Source organism: Odontesthes bonariensis, chromosome 7 (assembly GCF_027942865.1).
Source record: "Odontesthes bonariensis isolate fOdoBon6 chromosome 7, fOdoBon6.hap1, whole genome shotgun sequence".
NCBI classification, from domain to species: domain Eukaryota; kingdom Metazoa; phylum Chordata; class Actinopteri; order Atheriniformes; family Atherinopsidae; genus Odontesthes; species Odontesthes bonariensis.
In genome coordinates this window covers 2,227,494-2,253,361 of record NC_134512.1, presented here as the reverse complement: position 1 = coordinate 2,253,361, position 25,868 = coordinate 2,227,494, and the positions used below count along the sequence as shown (strand labels likewise).

Here is a 25,868-nt window from a genome sequence, read left to right as displayed (position 1 = left end):
TTTTCTTTTGTGGTAATTCTTCGCTTCAACTCTCTCAAGAGTGGAAGATTCTTGCCTTTGCATCCACAAAAGACCTCCGCTTACAGTCCTGCTGTATTTTATGAGGGGAAAAATATCGAATGATATTTTCACTCTCCTTGCACACATTCACATTCACACGTACGGAATTTTTTCGCGTCTGTTAACGCAGGACCCCGCTGTCTTCACGGGTATTCGTCAGGCCCCGTTCCCTCAACAGAAGTACTTTTTAAAATCAAATCACGGAATTTAAGCGCCTGTTTTTTGCAGGAATCCGCTGTCCTCGCGGGTATTCGTCAGGCCCCGTTCCCACAGGTGTTTACCTGTCAGTGCCTAGGATTACAGGGTTTTTTACACGCTGAACCCTCGTTCACGCTTCTCTTTTTAAGTTTAAACATACTCACCTACAACGTTGTCTCTCGCCTTCATTCACGGATTTTTCCGTCAAACCTCAGATTCCAGCTGGCGAGCCGATCTCCAGTCCTGGAAAAGGATTTAAAAGACTCACTAGAGCCTTTTAGCCGTGCACGGACTTTCTGGATTCTACCTCGCCCGCTGGAATCATCAGATCTCTTGGAATCCGGCTCGAAGGACCAATTAAATGTCAGGTTCAAATACCTCCAAATTTAAAAAGAAGTGAGAGAGACACGTTATAGGAACTTTAACTCATGAGGAGAACCGATGAGGAGACAGCCTTCACAGCTTCGTCCTGATCAATTCTGACCATCTCCTCACGCCTCCTCTATTTTATTCAGAAGTGGGTGTGTACAACAACTCTCAACTGAGAGGAAAGGGGGTGTCACGTTTCAGGCCGCATTCCTAACAAGGAATTTACGACCTTAACACAAATGAACAAGGCACACTTTTCTTACAACTCTTACTCAATACAAAAGACAGAGTATATATGGGATAACTAACACAACATGCATTTACAACTCAACAGTAAGGTCCCCCTGCTCAAACCAGCACAGGTCCAGGCCCGTCTCACGTTTGCCTATGACCATCTGGATGATCCAGAGAAGGCATGGGAGAAGGTCATGTGGTCAGATGAGAGCAAAACACCTTTTGGTATAAACTCCACTCGCCGTGTTTGGAGGAAGAAGAAGGATGAGTACAATCCCAAGAACACCATCCCAACCGTGAAGCATGGGGGTGGAAACATCGTGTTTTGGGGGTGCTTTTCTGCAAAGGGGACAGGACGACTGCACCGTACTGAGGGGAAGATGGATGTAGCCATGTATCACGAGATTTTGGGCAACAACCTGCTTCCCTAAGCAAGAGCATTGAAGATGGGTCGTGGCTGGCTCTTCCAGCAGAACAATGACCCGAAACACACAGCCAGGGCAACTGAGGAGTGGATCTGTAAGAAGCATTTCACGGTCCTGGAGTGGCCTAGCCAGTCTCCAGACCTGAACCCAATAGAAAATCTTTGGAGGGAGTTGAAACTCTGTGTTGCCCAGCGACAGCCCCGAAACCTGAAAGATCTGGAGAAGATCTGTATGGAGGAGTGGGCCAAAGTCCCTGCTGCAGTGTGTTCAAACCTGGTCAAGAACTACAGGAAACGCCTGACCTCTGTAACTGTGAAACGAAGGTTCTGTACCAAACATCAAGTTCTATTTTTCTATTGTATCAAATACTTACTTAAAGCTATAATGTGTAATATTTCACGGACAATGAATGTCTCCATGTCGCTCCGCCATTTTAAAACTACGGGATTTGTAGAAGGACATGTCATCAGCTTCGCATTTTCCGTTTCCAATGTGTAAACGGAAAATGCGAAGCTGATGACATGTCCTTCTACAAATCCCGTAGTTTAAAAATGGCGGAGAAACATGGCGACATCCATTGGGGTGTAACACTCTTATGTACATTCGCATGCTGAATATAAAGAATATAAGAACACTGCACTTTTGTGATGGAGGTAATTAATAACGATTGAGGTAATACTTGTGAATGATAAGACTCAAATTTGTTAATAGACAACGTGAAATATTACACATTATGGCTTTAATGCAAATTAATTATTTAATAATCATACAATGTGATTTTCTGGATTTATTTTAGACTCTGTCTCTCACAGTTGAAGTGTACCTACGATGAAAAGTACAGACCTCTCCATGACCTCTCCAAAAGCTGCTGTTAGTAACGGTTAAGGTTAAATGAATGCCTTCTCAGGCATTACATTTAGATGAAATCATGAGAGACAGAGCCTGACTGGCTCAGAGCCAGAGGCTGGTGGTACTACCCTCAGTTCACGTACCCAGGCCATGATAGACCAATGTGGACCTCACCGTTGTTGGGTTTGTGAGGTCATGACTGGTGTTACTTCTAAACTAAACAAAGTTGATGCTAATCGACCGGTTTGTTGTCCTTTTTCTCCAAATGAGAATCAATAAGGGAACCGATAAAGAACCGAATCGTTAAGCAGAATTGAAAATGGAATTGGAATCATAAAAATCTTATCAATTCCCATCCCTAGTCAGCACTGCCACATGACATGTCATGGCATCACCATGATTAATCATGGATGCTTTAAGTATGATGTTTGATGCCAAAGAAAGATGTTCTACAACTACCTAACTGACCAAATAAAGGAATCAGTAGAACAAATAACATCAGAGAAATTGAGTTCATATGCTGAAGTCTCTTCAACCATACATGCTACTTGGAAAAAAAACGTCATCACATGGTTTTTGCATTCGGCAGGCTGTTTTTCTCTTCTTGTGGCAGTAGGTGTATGTTTCTGAAGCAGTGAAGCTGACTGGCTGATGTTGTTGATACTTTGGGATTCACTTACTTGTCCCTCACTAGTCGTGTCTTCTCTTTGAAACCCACTTGTGAGCCGTCGTCATAGTTCCGACAGCCTACACACTTACAGCTGGAGGTACACATGATGTTGGCCTGCACACAGACAACAGCATTACAATCAAATTCTTAGATTTCACGCACAACTGCTTTAGATAAGACCTCACTGATATTCTGGTGTAAATCTAAAAGAAATGTAATTACAAAAATGTCTTATGACTTTACACTGATTATACGCAAAAAAATATAATAACATTAGTAAATCTGCTTTAGTATCAGCTGTAACTCACCACCAACAGGAGATATGAGCCAACGTGACACAGAAAACTAAGTCCTGAAGCCTGTGACACCTGTCAGCAAGACTAACAGGAGGAAGTGAAGCTCCTCCAACTGCATACCTTGCATATCTAGCACAATCGATTCATTTTTCACCAATTTCAATTTATTTAGCTGAGCTGAAGCCATTTTTAGGAACTAATAATATCAGGGTTCATACACTTTTTCACCAACTTTTTTCCATGACTTTTCCATGACTTTTCCAAAACCTTTTACTGAATTTCCATGACCAAAAGACCAATCGCGGGCGCGGGCGGGCATATTATATACATAGCCTATATTATACACATATATATATATATATACATATATACATACATATATATACAAAAAACAGTTCTGTTTAGCTGTGCATATGACACCTGAAAGTATTTTATCTGCACTTTTAATTTAATTAATGATTATTTTTCATGTTTTTTTGGAATTATTTTATTGCCTTCTTGTGATTTTATGTAGCTGTAAAGCACTTTGAATTGCCTTGTGTACGAATTGTGCTCTACAAATAAAATTGCCTTGCCTTTTAATAGCAGGCTGGTCAATCTAGTACTGCACCTTACATCAGGATCAGTGTGTGTGTGTGTGTGTGTGTGTGTGTGTGTGTGTATATATACACCTCATAGCATTCGCAGTAGTTCTTCAGGCAACCCGAGCGTTTACAGTTACAGCCTTTGTTGTGCCAACCTTTGAGCGCTCCGGACTTCCGACCAGCAATCTTTGGCCTGAAGGCATCAGGGTTACGACCTAAGCAAGACTACATAATGCAAATACAAGTAAAGATGAGCCTAAGAATGAGAAAAATTAAAATATCTTTCGCACAAACACGTTTGCAGCTCATCACATGTGAAATACCACAACCATTTAATCACAAGAAGAAGAAGAAATGAGAAGGAACAGAAGAGTGTGCCACAGAAATCAGCAACAATGCAACATTAAAAATACAGCTTACCTGTTATGTGGATAACAAATGATTTTCAGCTAATTTCAGCAGTTGCATGTTAAAGGGATAGTTCGCCTCTTTTGACATGAAGCTGTATGACATCCCATACTAGCAATCGTTTATGAACATTTTCTTACCCCCCGCTGTGTCCTGTGAGCCGAGTTCCGACCTCATTTTGGCGTTGACGAAGGTAGTCCGGCCAGTTGGCTGGGGCCACAACGGGGCCACCGTAACAGGCGCAGCTGTCGGTAGGCGGCAGCAGGCAGTGATACGAAGGGAGAGAAAATAGTACCAAGCGATTGTGAGGTCTGACTTTTTTCTGCACAACGATTTTGTGATGCGAATGTATTACTCTTTTGAACACATATTGTTTTGGGAAGCAAAACACTTTATTTTTGTGGCCCCAGCCAACTAGACGGACTACCTTCATCAACACCAAAACGAGGCTGGAACTCGGCTCACAGGACACAGCGGGGGGGTAAGACAATATCACACAGAGCTTCTAGTGTAAACTTCTAATCAATGAACCAAAACGGTGTTCAGGTTCAGCAAATTTAATCTGAAACTAAATGAATGCTACCATCAAGTGGCAAAACATAGTTTAGCTTTAAAAGAAAACAAACTGCATGGCTAAACAAGAAACAAACAACCGAATGTATCTGCGTGTTGTTTCAGGATTACTTCATGTATAAAAGAGCTCAGAAATGACTTAAAAGAGACGCATTCTGCGCCTGACTTGCCGGTGACATTAGTTTCAAAATATCCCAAACAGAAAGTACAATAGCACCGTTCTCAATCCTGTCGATTGATTGAGACACAAGTGAGACGATCTGTGCATGGCAAAGCACTTTGCTTACTTTTCTCTCCACAGATAAAGCAGTTGGTTACGGGCTCCATCTCTCCTTCGCTCTCTCCTCCCTCTTTAATTTCTCTTTTCAAGTATCATTCAAAAAAACAAAAACAAACTAATAATACAATGGTGCTGCAAACTATAATGAGAACACTGGCACTGTGGGCAGTACAGTACCCCCCCATACATAAATACATAAATAACATTCCGGTTCATACAGCTGCTTTTAACCTTGTAGCACCCACAGTTTCAGATATGCAACAAGCTTTTTATTTATTTACATTATATTTTTATTTACATTACATTATTTGATTTTTTAAATTTACATACATTATTTACATTCATGTGTAATATTTTTTTACATTACATTTTATGTGCCGACAGTTGTCACAGCATCATTTTCTTGGCTCAGTGAATTACACTCTGCTTTGCGGTGGTCTGTTCTAGTTCGTTCTGGTCTCGTTTGGTGTGGTCTGCTTTGTCCACCTTTCACAGCGGTAATGGGAGCTCAGGTCTCCAAACTGTATTATTACAAAATTAATCTGGAAAGCCCACAGTTGCAAATATGCAACATTGCCTAAAATGATCAAAAATAGCCCAATTCCAAAAATTCCAAAAATATTGGTTTATTCCCACCCAAAAAGATGCAAGAACAGACAAAATGATTTTTTTCAATGATTATTCATATGTTGGGTGCTACAAGGTTAAGGGGGGCTGAATAACAAACGTACATTTTCATTGAGCAGATTCACATTGAATATTGCTATAGGTTTTAGGACCATTGCCCTGAAAGAGTAAAGTCTATTCACTGAGGCTGGGGGGTGATGGACCCACAGAACCATGCAACGCTCACTTTCCAGCTTGGCTGTGATGTCTCAACAAGCTGTGAATCTGAATGACTGACTGAAAGTCCTATTTTGAGACAGGGTTCAGTTGAAGGTTTTGAATTATTTTGTTTACTCACAAAAAGTGTGCTGAAGCAAATAATTTTTTAACATTTTAATGAGGGTTATGGGTAGTGTTGAACTGCTATTTAGAGTGACTAAAATAATAATAATAAGGCTCAGTAAATATCAGCGATATCAAAGGTAGTTGGTTTGCGCCAAACATTCGCATTAGCATGTGCAGAAAAGACAATGAGCTCTTTGCTTGTGAACACTGTCTGCGTCTGAGCAGAACATGTGTTTTCATGGAGACTAAAAAACCTGAGGTACGTCTTAGAGACAGAAAATGCAGGCTCAGGCTGCACTCAAGATTCATTTCATTCAAGCATTTTTATTTCTAATTTTTGTTTTTACATCCAAAGTAACTTTGGAAATGTATAATGGGGAGGGCTGATTTATTTCAGGATTAGGACTTTGTTTCCTGTTGGGGTTTAACCAGGTTACGGTTGGGGCGATGGCTGTTTTGCCATGTAGGGATTACGTTCAAACTCTCTGAAACTAACAAAAAGTCAATAATGAATGAGAGAGAACATACTTCCCAATGAGTGTTTTCCTGTAACAGTGCTGATGAATCAGATCCGTTAATAGCATAACACCTACTCTCTGGCTCAAACACCAATTAGATAGGATCGATCCTGACAGCCCAACAGCCCACGTCCACGCCAGCAGCAGCAGGTACTTTCAGTTGTGATTGACTGATTAGCAGCTTTCTCACACAGCACTCACCACTGTGTACCATCTCATAGCTGGATGGTGACTGCATGAATTACACATATCTGTCACTCAGAGCCCTGGTGGAGCTCTGCTAACAATTCACTGTACTCTCCCTTTTTTGCCTTTTCACCTGCCCATATGAACATTAATGAAGTGACTCAGTATTTAAATGGCACAACTGCTGGAGTTCTCCCTTTGGTTGTTGCTCTTTAAAAATGTTTTTCTTTACATCCATCTTAAACTTACCACTACATAGACCAGAAAGAATGTTAGAAAGGCAGAGTTAAAAACAAGGCCAAAGTTTGGGGCCAAAGTAGACTAAATTCCAATTTCATAACTGGTCAAACTGCTGTCCACCAGGCCTCTTCCTATAGACACTTAAATATGTAGGTTGTGGAGCTGTGACAGTGCAGCTAACCCATCCATCCATCCATTTTCTATACCCGCTGAATCCGTCAGTCGGTCGGGTCGTTGGGGGGCTGGAGCCTATCCCATCGGTCATCGGGCGAGAGGTGGGGTACACCCTGGACAGGCTGCCAGTCCATCACAGGGAAGCAGAGACAAACGAGACAAACAACCACACACACGCTCACACTCACTCCTAGGTAGGGATGGGAATTGATAAGATTTTTACGATTCCAATTCCATTTTCGATTCTGCTTAACGATTCAGTTCTTTATCGGTTCCCTTATCGATTCTCATTTGGAGAAAAAGGACAACAAACCGGTCGATTAGCATCAACTTTGTTTAGTTTAGAAGTAACACGAGTCATGACCTTACAAACCCAACAACGGTGAGGTCCACATTGGTCTATCCTGGCCTGGGTAATTTAACTCTTCCCTGCTCTGGTGAAAGGAGAAGCTGGAGGTAGAGGTGAACTGGGGGTAGTACCACCAGCCTCTGGCTCTGAGCCAGTCAGGCTCTGTCTGTCATGATTTCATCTAAATGTAATGCCTGAGAAGGCATTCATTTAACCTTAACCGTTACTAACAGCAGCTTTTACAATGAGGCAAATGGTGCAAACATGATAGGCAGTGTTTGTTAGTTAGTTAGTTAGTTAGTTACCTGCAGTGTTAGCCGAGGACATGCTAACGTTGCTAACGTTGCTGGGTTCAGATTCACCGACGTTGATCATTCATTCATAGTTATTGCATGTTGGTAGTATTTCCTCCTGTTAGATTCGGTTCTAGGCAGAGGAAATTCCGAGCAGCTAAAATTTTAAAGTCAAGTTAATATCTCCTAATAAGAATAAAGGCTAAGCCTCAATAAATTTAATATGATATCAAATTGTTTGACATCTGACTGTCTGTCCGTGATATTAAATCCTAAATCCTGGTTGTTTAATCTGTGTCACATGGTCTGACTGCCTGATCTCAGTCCTGTTTCAGGTGGAAACATAAAATTTCACTTTGTAGAACATTTTTTCAGATTATATTTTAATTAAAGGAGCAAATCTCCTAATCACTCTGCCTGTGTATTTGACTTTAGCTCTTTAAGAGAGTTGTTAAATCCTATTTCAGCAACACTTTGTATGAATGTCTCAAACACTGTTCTTCCTGGATTTATTGTTTCTTATCTCATCTCTGTGATTTTTTTCATTGTAAAGCTGTTTTCAGTTTATCTACATACTTTGGTGTCTTTCCTAATCATATGCATTTTAAACTAGATGGATGAATCAATACTATTTGCTCTAGTACAAAATTAAACCTCTATTATAAGCAGTATATCATTATAAACTCAGGCCAATGATCACCCAGAGTCTGTTTGGATTGTTCTCACTCTCAGGGCTGAATGAGAGAAAGAAAAGACAATCTTAGGGTGTGCGCATTTATGACAAAGAGAACAACTATAAAATTAACTTGGGAATATTATGGCTCAAAAAGCGTTTGAGGCTTTTCATTATTCATTATTCCTGTAATGCTGCTGCACAGCTGATCTTTAGTTAGTAACTTCAGGCCTCAGGTCAAGCCTCCAAATCTGTTCATTCTTTCTTACAGGTCTCTTATTAGTGCGTTGATGCTGAAAAAAAATTATTAACTTTTGTCAATAAACCTTGGGATCAAATATATCATATATCAACTTTTCCTTCTGTATTATGCATGTGCTTGATTCTTACTCTCTCGTTTGTTTTGAAAATATTTTGAACACACACACTCAGTCTCAGTGGAGCAAACTGGCACACTCTTTTTCTGCATTTCTCCAGTCTAATTTATCTGTCCCTCGTTTTACTTCTCACCCCGGGACCATTTCTTCCATCTTTCTAACGTGTCAACCAGCACCGACCCCAGCGAGCCGGATTTGCATTTTTTCAAGTCGTCAATCAATTTTTGTGACATATTCAAAAGTTATACACGTGTTATTCAAAGTATATGGAAGGCCTTAGTTGCCCAAATGCTGAAAGTAGTGAAGAAACTTCTACGCAGAACGCTGTGTTCTGTGCACTCCACTTATCAAAGCATTTGTTTATTCCAAAACTTTGGGTCACACCATAAAAATACTGATTTCCCCAAACAAAGCGACCCGTATAGCACGCGCAGCCACTTGTTCTCCCCCCTTTTTATCTATACCAAACCCCAATATTGAACAGAAACCACTCGAGATCTGCTGGCGCAGTCAAATATCTTCGAGCGGCGAATCCCCCCACAGTTATATGAAAATTAAAAAATCTGACCCTTAGTATCCTTCAAGTATAAATTGACTCTTGTCAACCCGACTATATTTCTATATTTCGGTTTTACAGACTTCGTCGAACCCCGGAAGTCTCAATCCCTCGTTCTAACTCTCGTCAGTGGAGAATCTTCCGTGTCGGAATTCTAATTAGTTTACCCATTCAAGATGGGCTTTTATAAACTACTTCGCATCACTTACCAAAAGTGCACGGAAAAAAATCAATTTTGAAGACAAGCACCACAACTGGGATCTTCATTTATAAAATGAATTTATCTTGTCTTACTTTCCGAATTGACTTGACAGGACACTTATATACTTTCCCTGTGTGTATGTGTTTTTATACTCGACGTGTCACCATTCAATTCAAATAGACAGACAGTACATTAACACTCGAATTATCATGACCAGAGGACAACTCAATTCAGACAACTTCATTTAGGTTCTTCAATATGCAGAAATTTTACATTTAGACATTAATTGGTGTTCTGCTCACCTTTTTTCTGGCGCCTGATTGTCTGAAAAAAGCTGTCCCTCCTATCACCTCGAGGCGTCCTCCCTCGGACGGGGGTCGGTCGCACGGAACGGTGGTCTTTGAGCCTTCGAACCTCGTGTCACGGCATCATTTTGTTAGATTCGGTTCTTTTAGTAGGAGGCTTAAGAACGGACCGAAGTAATTCAAGTGAAAATGAAGTGTTTATTGGTGGTCACACATCAAAGCATATCAGCGCTGGGCTCAGTGGAACAGAGCTCCCGCAGGAAGTCTGTCAGACTGGCCATGATTTCCGGTTATCATGTTTATTTATAGTGTCATAGGTTGGACTCACATTCGACCGAGTATGATTGGACATGAGTAGGTTCAACATGGTTCGTCATATTCTCTGGATCAGCCCAAAACAATGTGTGTGTGTGAATCTGCCCTTGCTTTCCCAGGCTTTCCTAATTGTTTTGTCTTTCTACTCCTGGATCACTTTAGGTCAAATGGAAAAGTACTGAGCCCTATTTCATTCATAATGTCTAAGAACAAAGCCAATTTTAACACTCCCTTTGGTGAAATATTCACTTTGCAAGTTGCCCTGTTGTCGTCTTTTTTAGGGATGTGTAACCAAACTTTCGAGCGTTTGTACCGCTTGGGCGCCATGTTTACTGTTGGCTGCTGGCTGCACTGGACTCACCACGCCACGCAACGTTGCGTGGTGATGTCATTCGCGCCCACTGGAATCGTTTGCAAAATCGCCAAACGATTCCAAGGAATTGAAACACTGGGAACCGGTTCTCAACAAGAACCGGTTTTCGATTCCCATCCCTACTCCTAGGGTCAATTTAGAGTCACCAATGAACCTAACATGCATGTTTTTGGACAGTGGGAGGAAGCCGGAGTACCCAAATAGAACCCACGCATACACGGGGAGAACTTGCAGACTCCACACAGAAAGGCCCCGGCCGGGAGTTGAACCTGAAACCCTCTCGCTGTGAGAAGACGGTGCTAACCACCACACAACCGTGCAGCCCCCCTGCAGCTAACCATCAAACAAATTCTTTTTAAAAGCTAATGGCTTCCACATGGTTTAACTAATAGCATTGCAAACCTTAATTGCCTCCTGACGCTTCATTTCATGCTTTGCATTGTTGTGGCAGTTGGAGCAGTTACAGTTGCTGCACATCACTCCGTTGGCAAAACACTCACAGTACCTGAAAGAGACAAATGCATGTTGAACTACCCCAAAAGACTTTGTGTTATGTGTGGGCCTCCTGCTCTGTTGAGGGTTTATGTGAAATAAAAGAGTAAATTTGAGAGGAAGCAGTGATGCAGGAATTATTCACTCAGCCAGTCAAAATGAAGCATGACTCAGTATTTTCTGAGAATAAATATCCATGCCCAACCAGCGTTAACCAGTCTCACATTAAGTATAATTAAGTGATATCTGACACTGGGCTGTTCAAATGACTGATGTGCATTTCTGCAGAGCAATGCTGTACAAAAGCAAGTGTGTGCTGCCGATTCTGGAATAGTGGTTAAACATAGGATGCTCTCGAATATATCTAATAGTTAAATTTAACGGGCAAACTAAGTCTTTAAAGCACCGACCTGCTTTTGCAGAGCAGAGCAGCTAACTGACTTTATCTTAATGCTATGCATAAAACCAAATTACCATACATTTCCTGCAAAAGATGAAAGTAGAAATAAAAATAAAAGTCCTCCTAACTTGTCAGTTCAGACAAACACACCATATAATTTTAGTAATCAACTACATCAACTTTACAGGTTGATAGCCGTCATTTAACTTTTGTTCTTAACAGATAAAGGTTTTTATTAAGGCTGGGCAAGTTAACTCGTTATTATCACGTTAACTCGTTAATTATTTAACGCCGATAAATATTTTATCGCGCATTAACGCAGGTTTTATCTATTTTTTTTTGGGGGGGCTTTTGTGCCTTTAACCCTAATCCCTGATAGTGATGTCCACTTGGGGTGTACTTTCTCCTCTAATTTCACACTGTAGATAGTGATACTCATCATATTTGGTCCAGTTTTCCAAATTCAAAAACACATCATATACAATGCAATTTTTCCATTGTGTAGAAAAAAAACTCCTTAATTTCTGAAAAGGGACATTTTTGTCCCCTTTTAAAACGACCTAAAAACATCATATATTAATTTTTTTTTTCCACTTTTTTTTCTCATAAATCTTTTATTCCACTTCAGTTCTGATCATAACTACCAAGTTTTCAATTATTTAAAAAAAAAAAAAAAAAAACCTTTAGATGCCAATTTGAACTTTTTAGCCCAAATTTTAAGCCTTTAGGTGCCAGTATTCAAAATATGGAATGCAAAGTGGAATTATTGAGTAGGGATAATTATGGTCTGGGATATGTCAATGATTAGCAACAACATTGATTTTTAGGGATTTTGAATTTTTTTGTTATGCCTGATTTAAAAAAAAAAAAAACTCCTTAATTTCTGAAAAGGGACATTTTTGTCCCCTTCTAAAATGATCCCCAAAATACCATATGTTAATAATTTTTTCCACTTTTTTTCAGAAATCTTTTCTTCCACTTCAGTTCTGATCATAACCACCAAGTTTTCAATTATTTTCAAAAAATTAACCCTTTAAATACCAGTGTATATGAGGTAAACACCAAATTAAGGAGTTTAAAAAAAAAACAGATATAGCAAAAAAATAAAAATCCCTAAAAATCAATGTTGTTGCTAATCATTGACATATCCCAGACCATAATTATTCCCGCTCAACAATTCCACTTTGCATTCTATATATTGAAAATATAGCAGTTTTTGTGTTTGTTTTTTTTTTGTCTTACAGAAATTGGCGTTTACATCATATAAACCAGTTTTTAAAGTTTTAAATAATTGAAAACTTGGTAGTTATGATCTGAACTGAAGTGGAATAAAAGATCTACGAAAAAAAAAGCGGAAAAAAATATTAACATGTTTTTAGGTCTTTTTAAAAGGGGACAAAAATGTCCCTTTTCAGAAATTAAGTTGTGTTTTAAATCAGGTATGAGGGTTAATGGATAGGAAAGTTCAGAGAGACAGGAAACAGCGTAACGGACCACCCCCGTTTTATTTATTCTTTCTATTATTGTAAAAGTCTGTTGCTCACAGGCTTTTATTTTGTAAAAGTCTGTTGCTGTCTGCTGTGGAACCAGAAAAGAAAGTAATCGGCGGATCCACCAAACATGGAGAAGGGTACGGAACTTTTACTCGGCCATTTTCATTTTAAAGTTCTTCCAGACGGCGGAGTCGACAGAACCAAAGTCATCTGTAAACACTGCCAAGTTGAATTGTCTTCTCAGCGTAGTAGTTCCAGTCTAAAATATCACTTAAAGGCAAAACACACAACTGATAGCAGCAAGTCATTCAAGGAAACAGACAGTGGAGCGAGGCTTCTACATAAAAACTACAGAAAGATGCTGATGTTAAAAGTGTGTTTGCACAACAAATGTTATGGCACTTTCATTCATATGGCAGCACATTTAAAATAAAACTAAATGCTAAAAGCTATACACTACTTTTGAGTTCATTTTTGGATTTTGCGTACAAATGCGATTAATCGTGATTAATCAGGGAAATCATGTGATTAATTAGATTAAAAATTTGAATCGTTGCCCAGCCCTAGTTTTTATAAATACCCATCTATTCATAGAGATTATGTTAAAAGCAACACATCGTAGAAGCACAAATTGTCACAGCCACTGGATGTTTTGCATTTAAATGATTTTTTAAATGTCCATCGTAAAAAGTAAGTTTGGGTACTGGGCAAGTAAAGGTACTGCTTGGTTCCAGTGTTGTCAGATCAATGAAACCTAAGCTCACTGACACTCAATTTGCTCTGAAGACTCAACATGAAAGTAACTGCAGGGTGGTCAACTCACAGTTTAAGGCACTGAGATCTGGTGCAGTGGCAGGGCTTCCTGGATCTTGACTCACAAAAAGTTCCAACAGCTCTACAGGAATAAAATGGTGAGATTTTACTTGACAGGTTTAGTTCTATGAATTAGAGAAAATAATATATACACACACACAAACACACAGAACTCTGCAAGGGTAAAGCTTTGATTTAGTGTACCACGACTTGGGAGAAAACCACACTGCTCCTCGTGAATCAGAGGTTCAACAATTGGTTGGAGCCTCCTCTCCAACACCCTGGAGTAAACTTTCCCAAGGAGGCTGAGCAGTTTGATCCCCTGTAGTTGGAGCACACTCTCAAGTCATCTTTATTAAAAATAGGAACCACTAGCCCGGTCTGCCACTGCACAGTTGTTGTCCCAGACCTCCATCCAACTTTGAAGAGACGGGTTAGCCAAGACAGCCCCACCTTGTCCAAAGGCTTTAGTATCTCAGGGTGAATCTTGTCCAAACCTGATGCTTTACCACCAGGAAGCTTTTTAACTACCCTGGTGACTTCCACCAAGGTGATGGGCAAATCTTCGTCGTTTCTCTCCACAGTCGCCTCAGGCACGCTCAGGCCGGGAGATTGGACCGAAAAACAAAAAGTTTTCAGTGCAATCTGTTGGTTTTCTTAGCTAGGAAATTGTTTTTGAATTGGCTCTATATGAACGAATTGGATTATTTTATGAATTATGATTATTATTAATTAATTGAATTCCAAATGGCTTGAATTGGACTTACTATCTAAGTGCCTTGAGATGACATTTGTTGTATTTGGCGCTATATAAATAAAAATGAATTGAATTGAATTGAATCTTCCATCACATCCACAGACTCTTTTCTTCCCATAATCTACAGTCTACTCTTCCCCACAGATAAACACTGCGCATGAATGGACAAGCGCTGCCAACAACTACATGGACGTAACCCACACACACTTGCATTTTGACCAAGAAAAAAAGAAAATCTAATTTCACGGTTTGTATTGGTGTTTGAATAGATATTTCAGTTGTGATGGATTTTGAAAAACTGGTACAAAATCAAGGTATTAATGATGAGGATGATGATGTGCACGTGGCAGCTGAGACTCAGCCAGGTGAGACCTCAGCTGCAGGTCAAATTGAAATTTCATGTGTCATTAAGCTTCCTGTTAAATTACCACAACGACCACTGATGGATAAAGTGGAAACTCTGCAAAAAACAAGGAAATTAAAAGTAAACAAAGCATTTGATTTAAAAAGGACAATTCAACAACAGGCACTTCTGTCTTCATCGTCATCCAGTGTCACTGATGCAAAAAGGTCTTTCTACATTGACAAGATTCACAGTACTACCGACACCCGGAAACTTTTGTCCACCTTCAAAACTCTACTTAATCCTCCGCCTCCGCCACCTGCTACCAATCTGACGGCAGACACCTTTGCCTCATTCTTTACTGACAAAGTGGCAGCTATAAGCAAACAGTTTACCCAACTGCCCACACCCGAACCTTGTACCACAAAATCGACATGCAGAAGTCCTACTGCATAATTTTCTTCATTCACCCCTCTTGCTGAGAGCTGTGTGTCTAAAGTTCTCACATGTAGCCGACCTACTACATACCCGCTGGACCCTGTTCCCACTAATCTATTCCAATCCATTGCTCCTACTGTAACTGCAGCAGTCACACATGTGATTAATGCTTTACTGACACCGGGCACATTTCCTACCACATTCAAACAAGCTTGAGTTACACCGCTGCTCAAGAAACCTTCCCTCCCTCCAACTCATGTGGAGAACTATCTGCCGGTCTCTCTCCTCCCGTTTCTGTTTAAGACCATTGAAAGGGTGGTCTTTAAGCAGGTCACTGATTACCTCTCACAACACAACCTCCTTGATCCAAACCAATCTGGTTTTAAAAGTGGACACTCCTTGGTATTTTATGAGAAACCCCCCCCCCCCATCTTCTGATTAATTTATTTATTTAATTTTTTTTTCTCCTCTTTCATCTTTTTTGATTTTCCCCTTTTTCTTTTACTTTTTTCTACTGCCTTGTTTCTTTGTTATTGTTCACTTATGTGGCGCATATTTACATTTTCTAAATATGGTTGGTGATCTTTTTTTAGTTGTATGTGTCTGTCCATGCTTAGGCTGGGTTATGGGTTGTGTCATGGGCGGATGTTGTTCAGAAAATACAAAATAATCTCTCTGTACAATGATTGTCTTATTTATGTTTTGTCAATAATAAAAAAAACCTTTGAAAGAAAAGTGGACACTCCACTGAAACGGCTCTGTTGGCTGTGAAAGAAGCCTTAAAAGAAGCCAGAGCGACAGCTAAATCATCAGTACTTATCCTGCTTGGTCACACTTCTGCAGCACACCACCTCTCCACAGGGGTCCCCCAAGGTTCAGTACTGGGACGTCTTCTCTTTGCCATATACACCACCTCACTGGGCCAGATCATCTGACGTCTCATACCAATGTTATGCTGACAATACCCAGCTCTATCTGTCATTCACACCTGACGACCACACGGTCTCAGCACGAATCTCAAACTGTCTCTCTGACGTATCAAAATGGATGAAAGCCCATCACCTCCAACTGAACCTCTCTAAAACCGAACTGCTCGTCTTTCCAGCCAAACCAACCATACACCACAGCTTCTGCATCCAAACTGAATCCCTATCTCTTGCTCCATCAAAGGTAGCTAGAAACTTGGGTGTCATTATTGATGGCCAACTAACCTTAAAAGATCATGGTACCTCCGTTGCTTGATCATACCGCTTCACATTGCTAAACCTAAGAAAGATCAGGCCATACCTACCCCAACATGCCACCCAGCTCCTGGTACAAGCTATGGTCATCTCCCGCCTTGACTACTGCAACGCACTCCTAACTGGTCTCCCAGCCTGTGCTGTGCAACCTCTGCATATGTTTCAATGTTGAAACAATGGGCCCCGGACAGAGGCTATGCTATGGCAAAGGAGCTGTTACATGGACCAACACAAAATGGAAGATGGTTTTTGTGAGAGCGTTGTAACGCACTGGAGGACATAAAATAGATTATGGAATTAGATATGCCACCAAACATGAGAACTGTGATTCTGAAGCTTCTATAAGCTAAGAGAGAAATGGAGAATCTCTGGATGTGACAAAATGGAAAGATTCAATCGCAGGGCATAGTTTTCTGATATTGTTGCATTCATTGAACATCAAGTTAAAACAATATCTGATCCAGTCTTTGCTGACATACAGAATGTACAGACCCCATCAAGCAACAATTTGAACAGGACAAAAATCACAACTAAAGCCAAAATTTAAAGGGGACACTTTTACAACTACTGTTACTACCATTGAACCATGTGCTTTTGACCAACCTAAGGGGTCCATGAGGTTCCATCAGGTTCAACAGCAAAAACCGACAATTGTAAAGAGCACTCGTATCTGTGTTTGCTGCTCACAAGGTCTCACAGTTGAAGGAGAAGACACACAGGAATAAGATTAACTTTTTGATAGAGGAAGGAATCTGTTTTGGATGTCCTCATATTGAACACATGAGCAAGGACTGTGATAAAAGCTTGGCTTGTAGGGTGTGCAGTCAGAACTATCCCAGTATTTTTCACATTCATTCAAAATTTAAAGGGGCACTAGGTAGCATTTTCACCTAAAATTATTGCCTTCAGGAGTTTACCAATGGTTAAACAAGTCAATAGTAAGCGAATGAAGCCTGTCTCGCTCCCAACAGGGGTCTATATGCTGAGAATCCCATATGTAACTTCTGCAGGAGCGACCCGCTTCTGAAGTCTTGCGATGCGCGAGAAGAGTCGTTTGTGTTTACGGCACTTAGCTGGGTACTGTATGCTAGTTGTAGTTTTGTAGCTTATTAGCAGTCATTTGCGAGCGGTGAAAGCGTTTGGGTCATGGTTGAGCCACCGAGGAAGACACCGAGAACCGACGACTTAAAGTGATAGATTCACCCTAGGGTCATTTGAACCGTGATATCCAGCCAAGTAGCCCACCCGAAGTTTTTCCGATCTTGGCTGAACATCAGCCGAGTTACTAAGTTATCCCGAATACCTTAGTACAAGCGCTAACGGACTCTAGCAGTATCTCCAAAATTACCACACTAAAATCACATGCCATGACACCAAACTTCTACAGTAGTACAAATATGGTCTGTACTCACAAAACGATGCATTTGGAAGTTTGTACATAGTCCAGGAGTTTATTATTATCAACACAAGCCTGATAGCTTCTCTGCTATTCTCTTCACTTCCTTCATCTGGGAGCTTCAATGTAAGATGAGGGTTGATCTACTACTGTAGACAACAAAGCAAGGCTGCTCAATTTCTCCATTGATAAAATAAATTCACAACTCTACAACATAAAAATTCATAAAAATTCATGTAGAATATAGCATATACTTTGTCTGTCATTTTCTACTTTTACATGGAAAAGTAGAAAATGTTTTTTTCCCCCTAGCTACAAGCGCTTTCATGTGACTTCAACACCGGGCAAGACGAAGTCTAGGCTACCTATAGGAGGAGGGGGAGGAATTTTTACGACAGTGTAGAATTTCAGGTTGACCAGTAGAGATCGCTATACTGCCGATAACCAATCCTACCTTGTATCCCTTTAAAGTAAACAACACACAACCAGACCAGCCAAAGGAACCTCAGTAAACAGCTCACTTGTCTATCTGCAACCATGTGAGCATACAGGGGAAGGGTAAAATGATGGCATTCAATCCATTATACCGGTGCAGGTTAAGTCCACCAAAGAAAACAAAGTCGTACAAACATGGATTTCTAGATCCAGAAAGCACAGCTACATTCTGCTCAGAGAATCTAATGATGAGGTTAAACACAAATGGACAGAAAACCCAACTTCATTTGAAAAACATGAGCCCAGGAAAATCAGATTCTAGTTATCTGTTGACAGATTTGGATCTGCAATCTTACTGGGAAACAGTTTATAGTGGGTTTAGAGTCCCCTGCCTTAAGCAGAGAAGCAACAAAAGGTCCACGTTTAAAGGGAAATTCAAAACACATACAGTAAGTACACACAAATTAAAAAGTGTGCCGCGTTTAAAGTCGCATAAGGTAATGGAGCCTTTACAAAATCAACAGGCACACAAAAATTGGCATTATAATAGTGTTGAAAGCCGCACGTGGGGAAAATTAAAAACCCGTCAAAAGCAACAAGTGGTCCCTGCATTTAAAGTTGCTTAGTCAAAGAGGACTATAACAACAACATAATGACAATTTTGTGCTACCACATGCTTGGGGCATCGTAGCCCCCATAAAAGCACCAAAGTGGTGTAAATGTTTGTTTGTGACTTTGTTTTTGTCTAAAAGAATAAAAGGACTAACTTTGTTTTGTTTTTGTCTAAAAGAGAAAAAGGACTAACTTTGTTTTGTTTTTGTCTAAAAGAGAAAAAGGACTAACTTTGTTTTGTTTTTGTCTAAAAGAAAAAAAGGAGTAACTGTTTTTATTGAAAAAATAAATAAATAAATAACGGGGTGCACTAATAACTGATGAAAGAGGAAGTAAGCAAAGGTTTTGTTTAACAGTATGATTGCGACATGGTGTAGTCAGGAAAGGTATTATAGAAAAGGTGAAATACTGCTATCTAATGGCAGAGTTGAGCAAAATCTTGCCTGGATCCATCTGGTGGAGGGCTGGGGATACTGCAGGTCATCAGACCGACCCTTGGTGGACACAGGTAAAATAGTAAAAGGAAGGAAACAGAAGACAGTAATAAATGAAACTGAACATAGTTCTTTTTTAACAAGAACTATTCAACACCAGAACAAAACAAATAATATCTCATAAGGAAAAATATATTAATAGGTAAAATAAAATAATCAAGAATAAAATAACATAATATAATAACACCATACAAAAGAAAAGCAGTGTTCAATTAGTTTAAACTAAAAGAGTAGTTAGAAGAAAATTATTATGATCCAAAAAAATTATAAAAAAATAATAAGAAAAATGATAAGAAACAAGGATAAGGGGCGGGATTTTGAAGCCTTAAAGCAGCCAGGATGTCAGCCAACACCCCCATACTACTAAAAGAGGAGAAGCCAGGACCTCCCAGCACTATGGGCCAGCTCAAAGAAGAGAGAAGATGGGAAAAGGTCTACAGAAGGTGTGAAAAATGTGGGAAAAGGAAGGCTTTCTTACAACATATCTGGGGGGACCACTGCCCATGATTGAAGCTATAAAGTTTTTACACCAAAAGGCCAGAGAAGATCTTGACGAGGCCTATTTGGCATGGGAAGAATGAAGAAACAAGAATTGGGGCTTTAAAAAATTAGAAATGGAAAACAAGAGGGACTTTCTGGTGGCTGCAACAGCAATGTGTCATGCAAAAAGGAAAAAATGAAAACGTGTTTCAGAACTGCATCAAAAAAAAAAAAAAAAAAAAAAAGACTAGTAACACCTAGTCCACCACCACCAATTCAGACTCCACTTATGGCTGTTAAATGCGGGGTTCTAGATCTGGATTAGCTTGATGAAGAACATGAGGATAAGAAAGTAGAGGCAGTCCTGCAGGAAATGAGATGAACGTCATCCAAGAGACGGAAATTGAGAAGTTGAGGCGCTAGCTGGAGAAGGAAGCCACCCGGAGGAGGGATCAGGGGACAGAGACAACATTGCTCAACTCCCCTACCGCTTTCTGAAGGAGCAACATCACTGTTGGACATCCCACCAACAGTAGAGGAAGGATTGCCTGTTACTCATAAACCAGTGCGAACCATGAAGTCGCAGGGAAAGGCCCAGATGGGGGACGGGTATAAAAGACCCAGAAAAGGGGGAAGATTTTAAAACTAAGTGGGCTCATTAAAAATATATTTGTAATGGTTATTTGGAAGGTTTATTGATTTGCATTTTTTTCCGGTGGAGTCATTTATTTTGAAGGCTGATGTTACGCCAACTCCTTACTTATGACAGTAATCAATGACAGTTTTGTTGCCTCTACGTTGGTAGAGGCAACAAAACTGTAATTGATTACCAAACTTTTCACCCTGAGATTCTTTGAGATCGGCTCCCTTTGAGTCAAGTAACATCTTAAGCGTTTCACTGATAGTGGAAACAAGGTATGTGAAATCCGATTTGTAAGTTTATGATATGACTCCAAAGGATGTCTCTATCCCAGCCAGGACTCCAACGACCACCATCTACCAAGAAACGCAGGGTACCCCCCCCCGTCCTCCTCTAACATCATCTGTGGAGAAAAGAACAGGACATCAGGACACAAGGGGATGTGCAGGATGTTCAAGGAGCAGCAGAACATCCAGAGTTCAAAACAAAGATAGCACAGTTCAAAACAAAGATACCATGCCATGATGCGTTCAGGGTCCCTGCTATAACAACTGCATATAACTGCAAAACTCAGGCAACTTCGTCAGGCCAAGGAGGAGGCCTACAGAAGTGGGGACAGAGTCCTGTACAACCAGGCCAGAAACACGCTGACAATGGAGGTGAAAGCAGCCAAGAGGAGCTACGCTGAAAAGATTAAAAACAGCCTTTCAGCCAACGATCCAGCGTCAGTGTGGAGAGGCCTGCAGTCCATCACCAACTACAGGAGACCATCCCCAAACACTGCAGCGAATCATCAACTGGCTGACGAGCTGAATGTGTTCTACTGCAGGTTTGACACATTCACACCTCTCCACCTCCCCCCCCCCCATTGACATCACCTGCCACTCTGCCACCTCTCCCCTCTGACCCCCCACCAGCACTCACGATCTGTGAAGAGGATGTTCTGTCAGTCTTTCACAGACAAAAGATCAGGAAGGCACCCGGCCCAGACGGTGTGTCACCTCCCTACCTGAAGGTCTGCGCTGACCAACTGGCCCCCATCTTCACCCGGATCTTCAACAGATCCCTGGAGCTGTGCGAAGTCCCCTCATGCTTCAAACTCTCCACAATAATCCCGGTCCCCAAGAAACCCACCATCACAGGACTGAACGACTACAGGCCTGTTGCCCTCACATCTGTAGTCATGAAGTCCTTCGAGAGACTGGTGTTGGGGTACCTGAAGGACATTACAGACCCCCTGCTGGACCCCCTGCAGTTCGCCTACCGAGCGAACAGGTCAGCGGATGATGCCGTTAACATGGGACTGCACTACATCCTGCAACACCTCGACTCTGCAGGGACGTACGCCAGGATCCTGTTTGTCGACTTCAGTTCGGCGTTCAACACCATCGTCCCAGCCATCCTCCGCGCCAAACTCACCCAGCTCACTGTGCCCTCCTCCACCTGTCAGTGGATTACAAACTTCCTGACTGACAGGAAGCAGCAGGTGAGGCTGAGGAGCATCACATCCAGCACCCGGACCATCAGCACAGGTGCCCCCCAGGGGTGTGTACTCTCCCCACTGCTCTTCTCCCTTTACACCAACGACTGCACCTCAAGAGACCCGTCTGTTAAACTCCTGAAGTTTGCAGATGACACAACAGTCATCGGCCTCATCCGGGACGGTGACGAGTCTGCATACAGACGGGAGGTTGAACGGCTGGTCTGCTGGTGTGGTCAGAACAATCTGGAGCTGAACACGCTAAAAACAGTGGAGATGACAGTGGACTTTAGGAGAAGCCCCCCCCACTCTGCCACCCATCACCATCACCAACAACGCAGTGTCTGCTGTGGAATCCTTCAGGTTTCTGGGCCCCACAATCTCTCAGGACCTGAAGTGGGAGACCAACACAGTCACTACCATCAAAAAGGCCCAGCAGAGGTTGTACTTCCTGCGGCAGCTCAGGAAGCTCAACCTACCTAAGGAGCTGCTGATCCAGTTTTACACCGCCATTGTTCAGTCTGTTCTCTGTTCATCCATCACCGTTTGGTTCGGATCAACCACCAAACAGGAAAAAAACAGACTGCAACGGACAATAAGGTCTGCAGAGAAGATTATTGGTGTCAGCCTGCCCTCCATCCAGGATCTGTACCTGTCCAGAGTCAGGAAACGGGCAGGTTACATCTCTGCAGACCCATCACACCCTGGACACAAACTGTTTAAACTCCTCCCTTCTGCAAGGCGCTACAGAACTCTGTACGCCAAAACAACAAGACACAGGAACAGTTTCTTCCCTCAGGCTGTCTCTGTGTTAAACAGCTAAAACCGGACTTCAGTGTTTCATCCTTGCACCATGCACCAATTTGCACTTCTGATTTAATCTTGTTCTATGTCTATTTTTTTGTCTATTTTTTTGTAATTGTTGCACTAAAGAGAGTGAGGTGTAACCGGAGTCAAATTCCTCGTGTGTGTCCACATACCTGGCAATAAAAAGCGATTCTGATTCTGATTCTGATAATAGTCCTACTACTGACAGCTATTCTGAGAAGAAGCTGGGGCCCAATAGGATTCCTGTATTAGTTAGTAAAAGAAGGAATCGAAAACAGCCATCTTGCTGGGTGAATCTATCTAATCTGTTAACGGTACCACGTACAATTTAGAATACAACAGAGACCAGTGTAAACTCCAAGCTAGCCTTACTTAATATTAGATCTCTGTCCAATAAGTCACTGTTAGTTAATGACTTCATAATTTCACAACTTAGATTTTCTTTTTTTGACAGAAACATGGTTAACAGAGAGCACAAGTGCTACTGTTCTTAATGAAACTTTAGTTTTATGGATAAATGCTGAAATGGGAGCAAAGATGGGGGAGAAGCTGCCTTATTTAAAGATCCATTCCAGGGTAAAGAGATCTCATTTGGCGATTTCACTTCTTTCGAATATCTTAGTTTTGTTTAAAATGATTTTCCTAAAATCCTGTTCTTAATCATTTACAGATCTCCAGGATACTGTGCAAGTTTTATTGATGAATTTTCTGAATTATTGTCTGTTATTTCGACTGATTTTAACCATTTTATCTTGACCGAGGATTTTAACATTCACATAGATAATATGACGGATGGTAATGCCAAAGAATTTTCTTCTGTGCTGGACATGTTTGGTTTGTGGCAACATGTAACAGAACCTACCCACCTTCGAGTCTGTTGAAGGACTGCTGGATCATTTCAACTTGAAAATTTTGAATGTAATGGAAGCTTTTGGGTGAGTTGGCTTTTTTGCTGGCATTTTTAGTGATTATAGGACTGTTTAGGTGAGTTTGTCTGCTGAATCTGCTAGTGTGTCTTGTTCTGCCTCCACCTCTGGCACCCTCTATATTTTCATTACCCCCTACCCGAACCAGGGTTTGAATTCCATTCCTACTTATCTTTACCTATTTTATTTCTCCCCCTACCCGAACCAGGGTTTGCATCCCCACCCCGCTTTGACTGGTGTGCAGTTGGTGAGAGGCTGAGGTAGCTTGTGGCTGTAAAAAAAAAAAAAAAAAAGATGGTTGTTGTGGTGTGAGGAGTAGTGTTGGCTGGCATTAGGGGGGTGACTCTGGGACGCCAGTGATCATTGTCTAGCCTCCTTCGTGGGCCCAACTAGATGAAACACTGATGAAAGGAGGTTCCCACCTGATGACCCCAATGATATGTTGGTCAGCACTGCTCACTGGTCTATATAGGGAGTATAGGGAATTACTCACTGAGTCTGGTCCTTTTTTTTTTTTTTCCTTTAGCACAAGTTTCTTGTGTTTACCTTGAATTGTTGATTTAAAAATCCTAGAGGAAACAGTTCGGCATCTGAAATCAACCACTTGTACTCTGGACATAATACCATCCGACTTTTTAAAAACTGTTTTTACCTCAGTAGAAAGTGATCTCCTACGAATAGTTAACAGCTCACTGGCATCAGGCATTTTTCCCAAGTCACTAAAGACAGCTGCCATTAAGCCACTCCTAAAGAAGAGAACTCTAGACGCCTCTATGATGAACAACTACAGACCTGTCCCTAATCTCTCTTTTATATCCAAGATTATTGAGAAAGTTGTATTTAACCAGCTCAACGACTTTCTGAATGAAAGTGGAAGTCTTGATAACTTTCAATCAGGCTTCAGACGTCATCACAGCACTGAAACAGCTCTGGTAAAAGTCTGGTCAAAATACTGATTTTGTTTGGTTTTGGAAGGAAATGCACTTGTGATTTCTTGTGACCTGAAGTTCTTTTGCCTACCGATGTGGAACACACTTATTGTAAGTTTGGATGGAGGAAGTAAACACCTGGATGAGAGAGAATTTTCTACAGTTAAATGAAGACAAAACTGAGATCATTCTGTTTGGTAGCAAAGAGAAGAGGGTCAGCATTGGGAAATATCTTGAGACTCGGAACCTTACAATCACTGACCAAGTTGGTAACCTCGGAGTGTTGATAGACTCAGATCTGACTTTCAGCAGCCACATCAAAGCTGTCACCAAGGCAGCTTTTTACCAACTCAGAAACATCAACAGAATTAAAGGTTTCCTCTCCCAAAAAGACCAGGAGAAACTCATCCATGCATTCATCTCCAGCAGACTCCATTACTGTAATGCTCTTTTAACTGGACTTCCCACAAAGAGCATTAAACATCTGCAGCTCATCCAGAACGCTGCTGCTGGAGTTTTAACCCGGACTAAGAGATCTGAACATATCACAGCAGCTTTAAAATCTTTACTCTGGCTTCCAGTCAGTCACAGAATAGATTTTAAAAGCCTGCTGATGGTTTACAAATCCCAGAACGGTTTAGGCCCAAAATACATCTGTGATCTGTTCAGAGAATATAAACCCAGCAGAGCTCTTAGATCCAAGGACTCAGGTCAGCTGGTCCAGTCCAGAGTCCAGACTAAACATGGAGAAGCAGCATTTAGCTGTTATGCTGCAAACAAGTGGAACAAACTGCCAGTGGAGATTAAACTTTCACCAAATGTAGACATTTTTAAATCCAGGTTAAAGACATTTCTGTTCTCATGTGTCTATGCATGAAACCTGCACGGTATCTTTGAATTTATCTAGACTGTTGCTTGTTCCACGACAGGTTTGAATTTGTACATAATCCGCGATAGCGATGCCACCTCAGGCGCACGGTATCTTTTACTGTGGCTTGTTTTTAATTAATCTTAATTATTTTATTTGTTTCTCTTTATATTCTTTTATGTATTTTTAATGCTTCTTCCACTCCCCGCTGCTATGCTTTAATTTTATGTAAAGCACTTTGAATTGTTTTGTACATGAAATGTGCTATACAAATAAATTTGACTTTGCCTGTTTTGAGCTACGGTGAAGTTATATTTATATGCTGTTTCAGCAGGAGACTGAAGA

The 25,868-nt window shown here is 41.0% G+C and overlaps 1 protein-coding gene across 1 annotated transcript in view; it reads right to left on the bottom strand.

Moving 5' to 3' along the window:
- The window catches only part of tesmin (testis expressed metallothionein like protein), a 52,389-nt gene that overhangs the window by 9,288 nt on the left and 17,233 nt on the right, over window positions 1-25,868 (bottom strand). The window contains exons 3-6 of the mRNA XM_075470854.1: window positions 13,667-13,738; window positions 10,861-10,963; window positions 3,773-3,910; window positions 2,816-2,919 (exon numbers count right to left, since the gene is read on the bottom strand). Coding sequence (XP_075326969.1) covers window positions 2,816-2,919; window positions 3,773-3,910; window positions 10,861-10,963; window positions 13,667-13,738 — 417 coding nt within the window. The remainder of the gene's footprint in view (window positions 1-2,815; window positions 2,920-3,772; window positions 3,911-10,860; window positions 10,964-13,666; window positions 13,739-25,868) is intronic.